General features: G+C 46.1%; 1 protein-coding gene and 1 long non-coding RNA gene across 2 annotated transcripts in view; one reads left to right on the top strand and one right to left on the bottom strand.

Moving 5' to 3' along the window:
- LOC124183082 (AT-rich interactive domain-containing protein 1A-like) overlaps positions 1 to 18,801 on the top strand; it is a 268,981-nt gene that overhangs the window by 234,505 nt on the left and 15,675 nt on the right. The window contains exons 7-9 of the mRNA XM_046571097.1: positions 9,605 to 11,364; positions 16,940 to 17,012; positions 17,365 to 17,405. Of these exons, the coding sequence (XP_046427053.1) occupies positions 9,605 to 11,364; positions 16,940 to 17,012; positions 17,365 to 17,405 (1,874 nt within the window). The remainder of the gene's footprint in view (positions 1 to 9,604; positions 11,365 to 16,939; positions 17,013 to 17,364; positions 17,406 to 18,801) is intronic.
- Positions 1 to 18,801, bottom strand: part of LOC124183092 — a 118,514-nt gene that overhangs the window by 74,479 nt on the left and 25,234 nt on the right. The gene's annotated exons all lie outside the window — the stretch shown is intronic.

Below are 18,801 nucleotides of genomic sequence, written 5' to 3' on the forward strand. Positions count from 1 at the left end.
ATTCGTTGAAGAGATTGTTCAGGAAAACTCAGAGAGAGCTTTTTCTGCGATCCTTAAACGATACCTAGATAATTTTTTTTTCTAGATTCTCAGAACTCATTTTTTAAACAAGATATCACTTTTCTAGAGCTGAGGTGAATTTCACTCTGTGTAACCGTTATGCGATTCTATCGAAGTGTGACCAATTAGGGTTAATCTGGATCGACCGAAAAACTGGATGACATTGTTTCCCAATTTTCGACAAAACCGTTTCCGGTCTCCTTCCATGTAGCCTAGACGAATTCCTCGAGGAGAGATCGTTAATCAGTTAGATAATCCGAGTTTCGACAAACTTCGGGTGGATTTCGGGATATTTCAAGGTACCAATGGGTGAACGGACGATCATCCTTTCTCGACTCTTATAATTCTTGGTCTGGAATTCGTTGAAGGAGATTCTGTGAGTAGGAGGAAGGGCCGGATAGTCAGGCAGGGTCTGAAGGTTCGGTAGGTACCTACCTACCTACCGCGATAGTCAGATATCTCGGAATGTTTTACACCTCATTACGCAACAATGTGTTGTTGCCGAGGTGAATTATATCGGGCATGAGACGCCATCAAGATAAATGGTCTCCTCCCCCCTCCCTCTGAGCTGCCAGGGAGCGCAGCAGCCGTAACGTAACGTAAGGCAAGTCGCAAGGTAATTGTGGGCTTTTATTAGCCCCGGTCCTTCTCGTGGAAGCGATTTGCCATACGAACGAACGAACGTCGCTTATACGTACACGCCAAGGGCCTGAGGAAACCAGCCGAACCAACCAACCTCAGCTTTCGCTCTCGTTCCTCCTCTCTTACTCCTCGACGACGACACCAGCGAACTGCCACCCAAGATATGCGTAATTACTCGCGTGACAGTAATGCGGGAATGTGAATTTTCGACGGGGGACAAGGCGGGGCGACGTGCGGGATACTCCGGAATCCGCGATGCGGAGATGAACCGATGTTGCGGTGGCTTCTCTCTCCGGCGGGGTATCACCGCGGGCCCTTCGCACCCCCCAACCCCCCAACCCGCAATCTTCTAGTTCGCCAGAATCCACCGTGAATCTTTCACTCCGGTCGGGAATATATCGTAGGCTATGTTAAATACCGATACAAAATTAATGCTCCGAGTGAAAACACTGGTCAACACGAATTTTGAGTATGGATTCTAGACGTGACATTTTTATTACTTACTGCGTATGTATCAAATTGAAAAATAGCTTCATCGTTTAAAGTTTGTGTTTGTAGAAACCAGAACGATGTTTCGGATTTTAAGTAAGATTACCTACTTTCTCAAACATTTAATGTAAGTAACAACTAAACAGACTTCAGTTTTTCATTTAAATCAATGTTATTCAAAAATAATAATTAATAATAAACTATAACTGTAAAAGAATTGATAAACAAAGTTTAAAAATGAATATTTTTCCTACTTCTTTTATTTTCGTCAGGACTTTCTTGTATCAAACCCCAAACGTAATCTCTCACCGTACTCTCGTTAAATTGCCCCTGATAACTTTAATAACGATAAAATCTATCACGTCTTGGTGAAAACGTTTTCCTTTTTCTTCCGAATATGCCCCCATAGTAGCAATCGACCAAAAACTTCAAACTTATTTATCAATGTAAAAAATATAAAAACAAACTCTACAAGTAATAAATAAAGGTTTTAATTATGATTTGATACATAGAATCGAAATTTATCTATCTCAATAGGTACTCACTTGTTAACCTGTCAAATGCAAGAATTCAAATAGCGTAAACTTTCGATTTTCAAACATCGAATGTTTCACGCGTACTTCAACGATCGAAAGACTCGCTCCCCTCCCTCCCTCGCTCTCTCTCTCTCTCTCCCTCTCTCTCCCCCTCTCTTTAGCAGGAGAAAGGGCCCTTCTCACCAGCGGCAGTTTGTTATACCGAAACAGTTGTAACGGAGTGGCACGTTCTCAGTAACATGATTACAAATATATCATAACGCACCTTTCCCTTTTTTTTTTTTTTTTATTATTTTATTTCCTCGGTTTTTTTTTCCTCCTCCAGACGACGAAGGGTCGCCACGACACGGGGTATGAGATGTGGCTATACTGGAGAGCGCGTGAAGAGAAACGACATTCCTTTTCTCTGTTTTACGCGCCCCCTTTTTTTCTCTTCTTCGAGGCAGGCTCGTTGCTCGTCGAAGCAGTTTTATAACCCCAAATCACTGTCAACACAGTGAAAACAAAGACTGGTACAATGAATGAAAGGTAAGAGAGAAAAAAAAAATATCAAGAGATCAGTCAAAGGTATACCGACATCGGGAAATCGGTTCTATTGTAGCAAAGGCCAGAGATTTTTAAACCAAAAATCCCTGCACGCTTTACGCGAAATTACGTTCTATAATCCAAAAGCCAGGCATGAGAAATGATGTTTCGTTGTTGCCTAAAAAGTAATTTTGAGTAAACTAACTAGCTGCCTGTACCTTATATTACCCAACCCAGGGTGATATTATTGCTGGGCAAAAGCAAAGAACACTTTATCCGGGGTTCATTTCAGAATTTAGTATGTCGTTCCGGGGTAAGAACTTTGTCGCCTTGGTCTTCTCGCCGCCCACCCCCCCCCCCCCCCCCTCAACACCCCTCCTTCACCTCCTCGTATCCATTCGCGAATCCTTCGCGTTCTACGCGCCCCTCGAGGTCCTGACGAGGGAGTAACTAAATCAGTCTGTGGATTGTTTTCCACGCGAGCCCGAGAGCCAGCCAGGATGATAGATAAAGTCTCGTCGGTTGAAGGAAGACAAGGCTTTGAGATCGAGATCAGCCGAAGTATCCGCGACTATCGTTGCGATACGTATAATAATGACTCGCTGTTTCTTTGAAACGATATCGCGTTACAACATCAAGAAGCTATCGCTTCGAAATTCACCGAAAGCATTAAGTATCCTCGTCCTTTTGCGGCGATACGTCATGCGTCCTTGGTCGCGCGTAATTAAAGAGAGCGCAGAACAGCATGACGCCCGAAGGCTTTGGGCTGCAGGGGTGAGGGGTGAGTGCCAGAATCGTCTCTCCCTCTTCCCCTCTCTTTGTCTCTCTTCACTCGGCGTTAAGGCGAGCGCGCGGGATGTGTTTTACCGGGGGGGATACTTACGCCCCCATCCCGAAAGCAGGAGGGGGGAGGGGGGGAGAAGAAGCGTATATATTTTCATATAACAAAACCATCTGTGTACCGTGTGCTAACAAATTTAAACTGATTTATAGTTTAGGTATACGAAAAGCAGCTCGGTAACGTGTGGAATGAAAGCACATACCCATACTTCGAACGAGAGCAAGTTCAGATCAGCACGAAACGCTGTGTCTTCTCTCTCTCTCTCTCTCGCGTTTCTAATTCCGAAAATAAAACAATCCTCTTCGAAATCCGACCAACGCACTTTGAAAACCGTTCCACTGTCCAAGGTCACCGTCCTATCTCCTCCCCCCTTTCTGTGCCCCTGGAAAGGAAGTCATGTTATCAAAAGGACTGCCTCTCGCCGTAAGTACAGCCTGGATTCGAGTATAACAGAGAGAAAGCTGGCGCTCTGGAAAGACTGGGCGAAACCCGTTCCACCCTATACTCATAGTACATACGTAGAATCGTGCAGGACGGAGCGAAAGGGTGGCCCAGGGTGACGGGCTGAAGGGGGGCGGCTGTGTGCCGTGGTCTGCATCGTGCACCCTGAGGGGTTTTCTGCTAGCCGAGGTGGAGGAGGAGGAGGAGGGGGTAGAAGCGGAGGTGGAGGAAAACCGGGGATGGGGCGAGTGGGACGATGAAGACGCACGTAGACCAAGGTGGGGTGGCCGGGGCACCATACGGGGAGAAAGGGGCAGAGGCTATGGGGAGACGAAGGAGGAGGATGAGGAGGAGGAGGAGGAGGAGGAGGAGGAGGAGGAGGAGGAGGAGGATGAGGAGTAGGGGGCAAGTCCCTGACTGCTCAGACTGCTTGCCCGACCGGCCGATCAATAATATAGTGACAAGTGCCCGCACATGTTATAGGTATTCCATGTCAGCTCAAGAGAGCTATAGCGTTGTACGCGGCCGTTCAGCACTGCTAATAATTGTCAACGTTTCCACCCTTCTCGAAATCTCGACGATTCCCTAACTAACCCCCGTCTTCGTGCGATCATCGAGAATGCTACAAATTCACGTCAAGGGCGTGTCACGTTGCAATTTCGAATTCACTCGGTTCTTCGCGAACTAAATATGGGTCAGTTGACCATAGTCAATGATCAGTGAAGTGATGAGTATAAAGCATGTCAAACCCATCACCAAGGTTTTACCATCCAGGTAAAACACTGGAGGCTCGAAGAATATTAGGAAATGGTTTTAACTATTTCCACAAGAAAAACCTGATCATTCCGGAGAAACTAGCAACGCCATTTGTTTACTGGTAGTATACGTACATCACAGGTTGATCGAATTGATATACGTGATGAAAGAAAAAGAAACTTGTACGATTGGAGTGGTATTTTGAATAATCATCGAGCACTGCATGTAGTATTATTTTTCATAATATCTTGAAAGAAGCGATCAAAGAGTAGAATGGAACGAGTCCAGCGTTTGGAGAACGAGTAGTTTGAGCTACGTCTGCAGAGTGCGGAACGTGTTTCGGGTCGTCATTAACTCGGATGGTTGCGTAGAAATCGATGAGAAACGAGGCTGAGACGGGACGGGGTCCTTCCGTATAATTAATGGGCCAGTTATTAACGACATGGGACGATCGTGATGGATCGCGTCACCGTCTCGCCCCTCTGGAGGCAGTAGCGGCGAGATGAGTCGGGACGACTGAGATGTTGGTGACCTTTACGACACTTCGAAGTGGTGGAAGGTTTAGTGGATAAAATCTCTGTACATATGAGGGATTAAAAACCTTTTTACCAAGCAAAGACCTGCAGGCTCTTATTTCCTCTTATTTTTGACCTCCCTTGACGCGATCTGCAGGTGATCCGAAAGGACCCACTTGACCCACGGTCCGCGAGGCTTTCGGTGCTCAAACTTCTTGGATATCACTCAACGTCATACGAGCTAACGACCCTTGGATTGGCATTATTTCCGAAGGGACCGAGGGGTTTTTAAAGCGGAATCGCCCCGTGCCGAGGGTTAGAAGAGTGTCGCTGGCGAGACAGCTGCCGGCTCTTCTTCTTCATCTTCTTCTTCTTCTTCTTCTTCTTCTTCCACTTCCGCGAAAAGGCCATGCCCGGCTGGCCATCACTCTGTCCAACGGCTCCAGGGAATTCCGCACGTTCCCCGGCCTCTCGACGCTCGAGTTACCGGACCCTCGCTTATTGGTCCACGTCTTAGACCAATCGAATTCCTATTAAATATTTAACGCTCAGGGGGCGACCTTAAGTGGCCTGCTTATTGCCGGACCATGTTCGCCGAAATAAGGTTCTCTCCTCTCGAGATCACGTATTATTTAAGCACCTTTCTAGACGCTCTAGAAACGCCCACTGAATCGCCGATTTTCCTAATTTATTAGACGAAACTCGACGCACCGGAGTGCAGACAGTATGCACTGACTTTAATCGCAGCTATATCACTACACTATAGGCAAGAAAAAAAAATATACATGTATTTCAGACGTAGCATGTGGGCGCATATTGTCTCTCTCGCGTGTACCGGAACGCGTGGTGTCGACCTCCGGTGCATTAGCTAAGTCCCCATTATCCACGTGTGAGAGTCTCGTAAATTATCCCTCTCCTGCTGGTAACGTTGGCGCCCGGTGCTGGCGAGAAAAAGACATACGACCGCTTTTCAACCCCTGTCTTTCCCTCTTTCTTCCGTCCCCTGCCTCCAGAAACATCGCAAAAAGGCACCGTATTCCGTACGTGAATTCTTCAACGACGCTGATTCTCGATAAGTTTCCTCCTGCTTCGGCAGTCCGATCAAAAACCTCAACGTATCGTTCACGTTATATCCAGCCAAAACGCATTTGTCAGCTTGTAGCTTGATCTGCTCTGAGTGCTGATTAAAATTAATGAAAATTGGAGTTAAAGTGTGGCCGGTATCAACCGGAAAAAAGAGTAAATGACCAGTGATGGTTAATGAGCCCGAATTCTCTTTCAAAGCACTCGCTAGCCAATATCGGCTAAATTATTAACGAATATATTGTCCGTCAATTACCATTTATGGCCCCCCCTCTCTTCAACACCGCTCACAATTCCATTAATACAAATGCCACTCAAGGGCTTGAAACGTTTCAACATTTGTTCATATAGAATATCCTGCAGGATATTATAGTTGTGTACCTATTATTAAGTGTTGAGTGCACCTGAGTGCTGCGGGCGAAAGGTAATATCAATTTTTGTCAATATCAGCGGTACTTCCGGTCCGTGAACCCGCCAGCTTCGCTGATTGTTTGAAAGTGGGCTGAGCTGACGAATGCGATGTGAAATCAAACGTTCCAAATATGCAACTCGACATTACGGCTTCCGAATTGTTGTTAACTTGCACGAAAACAAAGTCTTGCTCTTGAATTTTGTAAATTACATCCTTTCGGGAATCAATAAATATATCGATGGTCAATTCTGTAAGACCGAAACTCTTTGGCGAGGCTTCAACGGCGCGACTAACCGCCTGAGAGCTGTGATCTCGTGGTGGTTTATCTAATTGAACTTGTCGGGATTGAGGCCCGAGTCCTTCGTAGCTATCTTATGGAACACAGTCTCGAAGAGGAGAGGACCTTCGGTGACGTGACATCGCCTAATACCCTAATCCCGGTGCCAGAGGCGTTATCTACTCCCGCGACTATAACAGCTAGAGTCCAACCCCGAGCCACCGAACCGAAACTAACACTTGCTAATTAATTGATGGTCTGAAATTTAAATGCACTCTGCAATATCAGAGGCGGTAATCGGTATCCAAACAAAGCAACGTCTATATACGGCTTGAGTTGTAATTTCGCCCTTCGATTGGTCAGATTACAGATTAAATTCCAATCCCACTACAGGCTCGGTAAAAACTAGACACGAACAAGTAATAGAAGAAATAAAGAAAAAAAAATGTGAAGAACGGAAAAGTTGCCTTTCGAACGTGTATGGGTACCCATACACATGATGCTGCCTGCACGTGTCCTACGAGGCAGGCAGGGAGTACTGCCGGCGGAGATAGGAGCTGACAAGTTCAATTAGATAAACCAAGGTTCGACTCGACGAATAAGAGGGCTTAGTGTTGCTTGGAGGGATCGGGGGAAGACGCTCCTCAGACCTTAAACCTTAAACCTTAAACCTTAAACCTTCTCAGACCACGGACCCTGGAGTTTCGAGTCTTGAACCAAAGGGCCAAGCGTGGGGCGGCAAAATCACGAGTTAAATCACGGCGCGGGCTTAAGACATTATCACTTTTCTTTGCGGGCCGATGCTTGCACCCCGCATCCCCGACCCCGACCCCGACCCCGAACACCCTCGCCTACTCAAACTTTCGAGCGAGTGCCAGAAGTGAACCAACAGCCAAAGTTCCTCAGTTCCACGGACGAACGATCAGCGGTTTTAAAATCTCCATCAAGGCTGCATCGAATCAATCGATTCACACGGTATCCTCACGGTCATTCAAGCATTCGTCTTATATACATTCTCTGGAGGATAATTCCGTCGATCAATCAAGTCACGCCTAGCAACGATACATCAGCATAACGTGAATTGGCGAAGAAATTTTTTAATAAAATTTCAAACTGTGATCACGGGTTTCTTTTTTTCACCTTGGCAAATTCCTTCCCCGATACTTAAGCTTACCGCGCGGTAACGTTAAGAAGAACGTCAACGCGGCTCGAACGAGGTTTTAATTAATGACGCGGTGGTCCTATGACGGGTGGTTAAGGGTAGGTAGAATAAAAAAAAAAAATAAGGAGAAAGTAAAAAGAAAGGGAAAAAAAACCTCTCGAGAACCATATTCTGCGTACGATGGCTACAACGACGTCAGCGGGGGGTCGGCAGGGGACGACGCTGGAAGTTATTGTAGGGTAGCGGGTCATTAATTTGACACAAGAGCGATCGCCTTCAACGGCACCGCGTGATTCGGGCGTCGATAGAAGAATTCCTCCATAAATTACACGCCGATTCAACCCAATCGTCAGATTGCGTGGCGGCTGCCCCCGTGATTACTTCATTTAACCACAAACAATTCCTGCAGCGTTAGAACCCCTCACACCCCGGGTGAAACAACATAGAACGTCATTCATCCCCCGGATGGAAGGCGACGATAAAAATTTGGTAAAATTTTCGCGTTACGTTCCCCAGAAACGTGCGTGTGTGCAGCTGATCGCACAATACCGCACGAAGAACAGTGCTGATCACGCAAATGAGCGGCAAATTGGCAGGCGAAGAAGCTACTGCATGCGTCCCGCTAACTTTCCTGCACACTATCAAGGGTGGCCAGTGTGCATCCCGTCATCTCCCACCCACGATTCCTTCCCCCCAGACCAGTCTTCTCCTTCGTCGCTTCTTTAGCTCGGCCAAGGGGTTGGGTTGGAGCGCGAGTTGCGCTCCGCGTAACGCCGCTGGGGGGTGGACAGTGCGCAGACCCGCCCCCACTTTCCAGAAGGCGAAGCAGAGTCTCGGTGCGCGCGTTTTCGCCGATCCCCACCAGCCGGAGACGCCGATGTACCCCGAGAGCCGTCGAGCACCCCCGACGACCACCCCAAAACCACCCCGACTCATTTTCCCTCGACATAGCACAGTAGCTCGCGAGCTCCCCGTCGAGAAGGGATCCTCAACAACCCCTCGGCGAGGTCGCGACACGTACGCGTACGATCGTAGAGTTATACGCAAAACCTAAACTCATTCTCGTTGATACTCGTGCGCTGGCATCGACGACCGCATCGCAAAACTTTTCATAGCACGATATAAACTTGAACAAGAAGAGAAGAAGAAGAAGAAGAAGAAGAAGAAGAAGAAGAAGAAGAAAAAGAAAGAAACAAGTCCAAGAACAAGCAACAAAGTTTCACATCAAGTTGTGCGGGTACCGTGAAAAGTTAACTCGCTAATAACCCTGTAGTCCGAAAACTTTTCCGAAAACTGACTGTAACTTATCCAGCACCGCTCTTTATCGCTCCGTCTCTCTTTTCACAATGCGATGATATTATTGTAATAACGAATTCAAACAACGATTTCAATTTACGAGAGAATATACACTCGCTTACAGTAAGTCAAAATTATTACTGCTGTTCAATGTTTGAAAAACAAAACATTTTGTCCAATTTTTATTTATTTATCTATTATCTCTTCTTGTTTATTCATTCGCCACTCGATGCGATCAGACCGTAGCTTGTGCCAGTGTGTCGTGGAACGCTTGTTTTTTCAACGAAAATAACTGACAATTTGGAAAATCATCATTTGTGTGCTTTTTTTATCCTCCTGTTTTGACGTGACTGTAATATACATAAAAAAAAATAAAAAGAAGAAAGAAATTCAATTTCTACCTTGACGAGTTGTTGGTCAACCGCCAGCGTATAATCTACGTCATGTCCGCGGTGGTTAAAAATTTGTTCGAATAAATAAACGATTGAATGAAAACAAACAGGGAAAACCGGAAACGCCGATGTTAGTACGCGACATGCATAGTTTACTCTGGAATGTTTGTGTTCCAGGGTGGAACTGACCAGTGTGCCGGGTGGACAGAATGCAATGGCGCACCTTAAGAAACGGAAGCTGGAAGCCGAGACCGCAACTCCAAAGCCAAAGCAGCAGCCTCTAAACAACAAGAAGGTGATCGCTCAGCAGAGCGTCTCCCAGGACCTGATGGAGGCCGCCGACACGGCGGCTAAACGTCGTAGAAAAAGCCTACGAGACGAAGAGGTTCGGAAGCAGATAGAGATGGATGCCTCGAAGGTGATTCCGCTTCCGCAAAAGAAGCGGGTTTTCACGACGAGCAACTCGGGAAGCCCGGCGAGAAAGACGATAAAAAATTCGGAAGAACCCGAGGACGACGAGACGCTGATTCGGGAAACAGAAGCGGCCCTGAAGAGTTTGTCGGGAAGCTGGCCTGGTCCACGCGGTTCGTTTTACCAGCGCGGCAACTCCGACGAAGACAAGTACGAATCGAGCTTTGAAAATCTGTTCGAAGAGAAGAAAGAGAACCCAAAAATGTCACCGTCGTCACTATCGACGTGTTCAAACGCAAGCAACGAGGCCGGCTGCTCCTTGAAGGATGTGATCACGTTGCGAGGTCAGCAGGAGAGACGCTCACTGCAGACAGGAAGCAAGCATCAGCATCAGCACCATCAACAACAACAACAACAACAGCAGCAGGTACTGCACCAGAATAAAAATAGAAAAGATCTTGAGACGATGTTGAAAATCGAAAACGAATATGGCACTGTTCAGTCTCAGGTTGGTCCCGGCGTTGGTCAGGTTCACAACGAGGTGAAGAGGTCATCCGGGGGTGGGAGTGGTTCCGGTGGTGGTGGACGTCCAATTGGCAAGGACAGAAACAGCAGTGGTCATCAACCGGCGGAAAAGTACTCGCGTTACGATCCTCCGGATTTCAACGAGCTCGTGGACGACTCCTCGAACGAGTTGGAGATCGACATGTCGGATCCGGCCGCGGACAAGGAGGACGGTGAGCGGGATAAGACCGACGGTAAGGACAAGGAACGACCCCCGAAGAGCAACGCATCGCCGCAGCAAAACACGGCCAGGCAACAGCTCTACTCGAGTGGCTTCCACCAGCGTTCTTACAACGAGGCTAAGATCTCCTCGAGCGGCGGTGCCGCGTCGACGACGTCCCCGTTCTCCACCGCCTCCGCCTTCCGGCCCCCGAACACGGAGCACTCGAAGGTGGCGGCCGTCAGCCGCGGCGGGTCGTCGAGCACCGTGGCCCCCGTGACCTCCATTCCACCCATCGGTCCGTACCCAGCGGCCGCGACCTTCGTCGGCTATCCACCGGCCGGACCGGTACCAGTGATGCCGGTCCCGCAGCCGCTGGCCGGGATGTCGACACCCGGCGAGGAGAAGCACGGCTCGACGGTATCTCTTCTGCAGTTAAAGTCACCCAAGGACGACGTCCAGCCACCCCGAGAACCCCAGATGCCTCCCACGACCGCCAAACCTCCCGGAATAACTGCGGCACCCAGCCCAGACCCGAATTCAAAACAATACACCATTCTTCAGCCGGCAGGCGTTGGCTCGAGGGCTGCGAGTGCGATTCAGGACATCGCGAGAGAAGGTGTCGTCAGTGTCGCCGCTGTCAGCAGCAGCAGTAGCAGCGCAAGTCCTGCCGTTGGCGACGTCTCGACCACCACCGGAAGTGGACAGCCGGACAACTCTGTGATGAAGTTGGCCGAACGACCCGCGACCTTCGACGGCATCAGGCCTGGTATGTCGATGTCACCCTCGAGCCTGAACAGAGGTGAGTTTTACGCATGTTTTTCAAGGTTACATGATCCGAGAGTGGTGAGAGCGAAGTGTGACGATCGAACAAACTGTTATTTCGAGAACTCTGAGTTAGTTAGTAGAAAGTTCACCAGCGACCGCGAGTTGAAAACGGTGGGGTTGCAAATCGTGCGTTACGGCTTGTGAAAGTACAAAAGGCATTTTCGGCTCTCCCTCTTTCTCTCTATGGTCTGTCTGTCTCAGTCTCTCTATAAAGTTAGGGGAGTTAGGGCAGCGCGGGAAAATCAATAATTACGAACCGAGGGGCGATGACTCAAATGGTGAAATCAAGGTCTCGAACCAGAATTATTTTATCCACCATGAGCCGCTGCACCGTTCGCTCGTCATTTTTCCCGCTCATCCCACATCCTAGTGTCGAATGTCTTTCCGAAACTTGTTACACTCATCGCGCGGCTGGATTATATTCTTTTCAACAGTACCCATCCTGTGGCGAGAGCTGATAAAATTTTTCCATATCTCAAGATTACAATAGTGAAATTTCATAATCGAAGAAATCGCCGACGCTTTCTCCCTAGTTTTTTATATACGATATTGAGGGGTTCGGTATGACAAGTAGAATTCGAGTAAATTTCGCGGTCTTAACGGGATGACGGAACGGATGAGCTGGTTGTCGGGAGAAATTTTGGGTTGATGCGCGCGTCACACGTATAAACCACAGCTGTCAACGGTTCAGAACGTGACTAGAATCTCTACCGTCACCCCTGTAGTCTGTGGTGGGCCGAAAGCTGCCTTATTACCACCAACCTGTCTCTGTTATTACTCGGTATTACACGATGAATTTTACGTCTCTAAAATCACGCTCGGTTACAAATATTACAACTTGATATCTAACAACCCCTCATATTTTCTACCTTCATTCTCTTTCTTTCACACTCTCTCTCTCTCTCTCTCTCTTTCTCTCTCTCTCTCTCTCTTCTAATACAGTCACGCTATCGTGCCAGCCGGTGTAATAAATTCGCAATTCGTTACCAATGGTCGTAGTGAAATTCTGACCAAACGAAAAATCCTCCGACGTTTACGCACATTTACTGCCAACGATCTAACGTCACTAATTTACTGCGCGGGTACTTAAACCTTATACGACCTCCCCCAACCCTCTGCAACGTTACCGTTGTTGCTTCGCAAAAGTTACCCGAATGCATAATAATTAACCTAAAAAAATGACGTTTGAATTACCCGTAGCGGTACAAGTTTATTTTTTTATTGCAGATACGTACGTACATTGCATACCTATGTATACTAATATTACAAAGAGCTCGGTTGAATCGCTCACTCATTCGTTCGTTCGTTCGTTCGTTCGCTCGTTCGCTCGTTCGCGGTGCCAGGGGGTCTTTTGCGGCGGGTCACGTCGCCGGATTTATTGATAGCGGTTTTATAGCGTGTCAACACGCTCTTCGACGAAGCGCGTGCACACGCGATTTTCACAGAAAATCAAATAACGTGTGCGCACTGTAACCGTGAAAGTAACCGTAGAGCGGCCGACGATCAACGCCACGCACAGCTCAAAGTACCTACACCCCGTCCCACCCCCGTAGCGCCATTATACCGACCTATACCTTCTAGCTTCCTTGATACACGTAACACGTTTTATAAATCCACCTAGGCCATTTTTATGCCGGTGACCCGGTCATGCTAATCAACGGACTTACTTTTCGGATCCCTTTAAACCCTCATAACGTATTGCCTACGTACTTAATTACCTTCCATCGGTACAAAGTTAACGTAATCGTCTAGTTTATAAACTATGAAATTATTGAATGAGAGATCCTTTTTTTTTTTTTGCTTTAATTTTATTCAGAGATGGGATATTTATTGGAGGAAAAAAATCTGGGTGAAATCGATTTCCGTGATTATCCGTATTAACAAAAACAACATTTTTAATCTATCTTGAAAACTGTCGAATAACTTTGCTAGAAAAAAAAAAAAAATCTCCACACCCATCCGATTCTTCCCCGAACCTAAAAGAATCCTTCAAAATGATGTAAGTAAATTCCAAAACACTTTTCAATGATTTGTAAAAATTTTAAATATACCCAACGCAAATGACTCAACTGATGCAAGCAAATTTTCACCTCAGTATCCCGAAGGTACAACGTGACTAAAAGTTTAAATAAAAATTTGGATGAAATAAAATGATTTCCTATCGAAAGTGAAGAAGAATGGATATAGAAAAGGATAGAAAGAAATAAGGGTAAAAAGAGAAAGATAAAGAGAAAAAGTCGGAGAAGTGCGGCACGCGCCCCGCGGCTCAGCAGGCCGTATAAATAAAACAAGCGGAGTGTTTATGTACACCTCGTGACGGTGACCCTCGCATGAAACGGGAACGAAATAACACAATTACACACCGCTCCCTACATTTCCCCCTTTGGTTTTCCGCGGCGCGTAATGTGGCTCACTCTCTCCCTCTCCCTCTCCGTCTCTCTCTCCCTCTCTCTTGAGGTTCTCTTTCCACCCCCGATAGCCCCGGTAGCTGGTACCTACTCTCGGTCGCTCTCGTAGTCCGGAAAAAACGGATTCCCGTCCGCAGCTCGTTACAAGTCTATTCAGAGACCGGCGCCTGAAAGAACAGCGTGCAGGCTAACCGCGTGCCGGAATTCATTTAGCTGACCGGAACCATTACCCTTCCCCCCCTTCCTTGCTGCTCGACTTTTCCAAACTCGAATGTTGAAGATCCGACGCCTCTTGATCAGACGATCCCCGATCGCGTGGGAGTCGGCGAAACAGATTTTTCTACAAGAAAAAAACTGACTTCACCCGGCGTGTAGACATTTCGTCGGTTTCGATATGAGCCGAGCATTTTTCTCTCTGTTTTTTGCCGTTGTTGTTGTTTGTTTGTCTTTTTTTTTTTTTAGTTTACTATTCTTTTTCCATCTAATTTCTCGAGAAAAATCTTATAATAAGACTCACGTATCGCAGGTCCATCCATTTCGTTCGGTACGGCCCCCATCAAACTCCCACTCTAAATAAACCATGCCGCTAATGACGTCACGTATCGTAATCCAATTTGCGAAGCTAGACGGAGAGACGAGGCGAGACGAGGCGAGGCGGAGGGGGAATATGGACGAGCTGGATATGTACCTAAGCAGGGATCGACGAGCGGTTCTCTCTCCCCCTCCCTCCCTCCCACCCTCACTCTCTCTCTCTCTCTCTCTCTCCGCGACGCGAAATGACGCCCTGATGAAGTTTCGCTCCTGTGAACCGGGCGCTGCCTTAGCCTCGCCTTAGCCTCGCCTACCGCCGGGCGAAGACGTCGAGGGGATCAGGTCGGCGGGTATCCGAGGGATTAGTAGATCTCAAAGTTTATAAAAGTCCGTCGGGTCCATCGGAAACCGCCCCTTCCCTCCCTACCTCCCTCCCGACCCATACGTGACGAACCTACTTATGCGGTTGTTCGGCGAGGTGTGGTGGAGTATCCGAAACCGGTTGATCCTGGACCTTTACCGTCAACGGAAGCGAGTGAAAACCGTGGAAAGACCGATCGGTGGACTCGATTGTGCCCATCATGCATACGCTACTTACCACTCCGGTCGACGGCGCGACGGTTGGGCGAGGTGGAAACCGACTTCCTTTGTTTCGCCGCGGTGGCGACTCCGGAGACGGTAATCTCGGGGCTTAGATGCGGGGACCGCGAAATCCCGGAGGCTATTCACAAATACGCAACACGCCGTAGGCGCGAGGAGGAGGATCGAGGACGGCACGCAAGCGGATCGAGAGATCTCGTGTGCACGGCAGTAGCGAACGATCCCGCAACCACCATCCTCCTACCCCCTTTCGGAGGACCTCGACGATGGCTTATGGTATACGTACACCTACCAAAGCCGACGAGCCGCGGGGTCCCTTCGGGAAAAATGCAATTACACGTCGAGTCCGTGAATGGAGGGCAAATTGCACAAATTGCCTATTCACTCGCCATCGCTACCTACCTACCGGGAGATCCGCGGGATTTTCGCACGGTTGATCGACTAATTAATGGCATGAAAATACCCGATCCGATCAATGGATCGTAATGTTTCTCGTGGATGTATACATTTTTTATCGCGCCTTATTTTCTTGCCTTTCCTCGGGTTTATGCTTATACTTTATGGCGAGACGTTGAACCAATAGCTCTGGCAGTAAAAGCCTCTGTCTAAGACTTTTCGCACCGCGGTTAATAAGAATTATTTTTTTAAGTAAATAATAGAAAACCGAATCGGACAAATAATCGGAGGCCAACATCTCGAACGGTAAAACAATCAAATTGCAAGCACATTTTGTAGAATGATTTTTTTTCCTCCTAGGATACGCGATATTTTCTCACGTAATATTTCGTTGCCCTGGTCCGATGATTTTTGTTTTTTTCAATTAAAAAAATTTGGAAAATCTGCATTTCACAATCTTGACAAAGAAGTATTCACAACTTTTCTCAAAACGGTAAATGTCAGACCAGTGTCGCTGATCGAATTGCACCCCGACTCACGCTCATCAGACTTTGTAATATTTCCCGTCGTTTCCAAATTTTCTGATTACGTTTTATCAACGTAGGAATAGGGGTGGGGGGGGGACGTGAAAAGGCGGCAACGCCGTGGGGTTAACAAGACCTTTAATGGTAGCGAGGAGAAATCGTTCTTGCTAACGGTCGAGGTGTGCGAAGCGTCCCAACAGCCCCGACCGAAGCTTTCGGAGGCGTCGGTTGCGCCGTCGGGACGCCGGACACGTCGCTTGTCAACTATTCAATAGTTAATTTCCATTCAAATACATGCGCCACCGGTGGGGGGGGTCTACCAACGCGTAGCCCGGACCTTCATCTAAAATGAATGCCGTTCTACGAAGCTTCGTCGCCTCCCAGCTTTCCGCACCGCGAACCCTGATCACCTCACCACATCTTCGTATTTCACACCTACAATACGCGCGTTCATAACGCGTGGTTCGTACCGATTTCGCACGCCTAAGATAAGTGTACCAGTTGTTGACACGTTTAGACCCAATTATACGCAGGTCTTTAAGAAAAAAAAATATTTTTTTCAGCTGCATGGGATGTTTTTGACATATGTTATGTTTTTCAGTTTGCTGAATCCAAAAATTACTTCCATCTCCCTCCATCACGTACCGTATTCTTGCAAGATACAAGATTTTTGCACAAAAAAAAAGCATAACAATAATGAGAAAACTACCATTTTATTACAGTGAACTAAACAATATTTCTTATAAAATTAAACAAACAATATCTTTACGAAATGTATTCAACATTCCGTCCTCATTTTTTTTCACCTACGAAACCTTTCCTTCTTCTCTTTGAACCTTTCCTTATTTGAACAATAAACGACTCAATAATTGTGTTTAAACCAATCTTACCTTACCCGCGTATAATTCGCCATGATCTTTGACTCTACGAGGGGAAACATCGTTTGAGCAAAGTTACAAAGTGAGGGAGAAATTACAATTATCGTTCTATCGCGACTAGGTATACACATGCCATCCCATGCGGAATTCGGCACAGCCGCAGTAACAACGATAACACTGCAGGGTTTGATTTGTCGATTTCTGGGTTACAGAAGGCAACAAGTGCCCGACGCCGGGCTGCACGGGCCAGGGTCACGTGACCGGTCTATACTCACACCACCGCAGGTAAGCAATTATCGGTCATCAACCCCTCACTCAATGATAATTAGTTAGTTATCAAGTGTTCGGTCCAGCTCACGTGTAACTATGACCGCGTTGCTAATTTGCTCGTCAAGCGGGCATTCATGAAGTTCCTCGCTGCGTGACGCGTAAAACGCGTGATCTTTTTTTTTTTTCTTTTTTTTTCTATAATTCAATTTACGCAATGACAATGCTTAATTTGAAATCGTTTACCCAAAGTAAATCATTGATTTTCATATTTTGAGGATTAGATCCGTCAAACGTACGATTTTCATTCATATTTTCATAAAATAAAATCACCTGCATATTTTATATCCGAACATTCGTTTCGTTACAGCCTTTCGGGATGTCCTCGTAAGGACAAACTGACGCCAGAGAGTGAGTATATACACGTTTATAAAGATTGTTATTTTTCATTCTTAAATGCGTAGTGCAACCGTCTATTCTGTTCATGCAAATCACGCAGTTGCAACGAATTTTTTGCATATACAATATTACACCAGAAAAAAAAAAAAAAAAAAAAAAACCAAACGCGGAGCAAAGAAATAACTAAACGTGCGAAAAAAGAAAACACTTTCTTCACTCTTCCGTATACATTTTTTTTTTCTTTTCCTTTCATCTGTACATTCAAATTCTTCCTTTTCCTTTTCTCTCCGACTTTTGTCTCACTATATTCTATACCTAGTTACACTTTCTCGCCAAAATTTCATTGCTCCGACGATTCTGATATACGTACGTACATGTATATATATGATAAAAAATTAAATAAATGAAAAGAATTATCTGATTTGCGTAGTTGTAAAATACATGTTAATTAAGTCTGCATATCACGCATATTACATACGAGAATTGACATGAAATATTGTATGTGTTTATCATTTTGTGCTTTTCGTTTGCGGGGTAGAGAGCTTTATTTATTATATTGCGTTATATTGAGTTATGTTATAAATTTTTTCAAACCAAATTATGTTTGTAGTTCATTATTATAGTAGAATTATCACCACACTCTTGACTTATTGGTTCTGTTGCCCGTTCGTTCGAGAGAGCTCGAGATACCCGACAGGCGGCGAAAATACTTGGCATGCGCACACGCCAGAATCATTAATAAAAACAATCGATTTGATAATACTAAAAAAGAAATCATTACAACCACTGTGACATTGAGTATAACGAGACACTGACCATCAAGTATCTTGTAATGCGGTCCGTATTTCCAATATATACATAGAATACTTGCACAAACGCCGTATATCAACGTAATTAAAAAATACTTTACATCATCTTTTTTCTTCATCCCAAAAAAAGAGCAGCAGTTTTTCTGTAGGTCCTCTGCGTAAACAAATTTTTATCTTTACCACCGTATCGCTTCGCTAAAATTTTTTCTTTTCCGATACCGATCAGAGACTAGATAATTTTCATTATTATTGTATGAATATTTTTCATATAAATTTTATTATCCTAGCCCACCCGAACTTTTGTCAAAAATTAACGAGAGAGCTCAGCTACATCGAGATGATGGATAATATACGTGGATCCCAGTTATATATTTAGCGATATAATACACAAAAAATTTTGCAAGTTATTGTTTTATATGATTTCCTATAACTTGATTGTAACTTTACGTTCATCTATCTCTCTGTCTCTCTCTCTCTCTCTCTTTCTACAACTCTCTTTCTCTCTCCCTCTCTCTCTCTCACTCTTTTTCTATCTCTCCGTCTCTCTCTCTCTCTCTCTCTCTCTCTCTCTCTCTCTTTCTATCTATCTCTCTACCCGC

Source organism: Neodiprion fabricii, chromosome 5, assembly GCF_021155785.1.
Source record: "Neodiprion fabricii isolate iyNeoFabr1 chromosome 5, iyNeoFabr1.1, whole genome shotgun sequence".
Taxonomy (NCBI): Eukaryota; Metazoa; Arthropoda; class Insecta; order Hymenoptera; family Diprionidae; genus Neodiprion; species Neodiprion fabricii.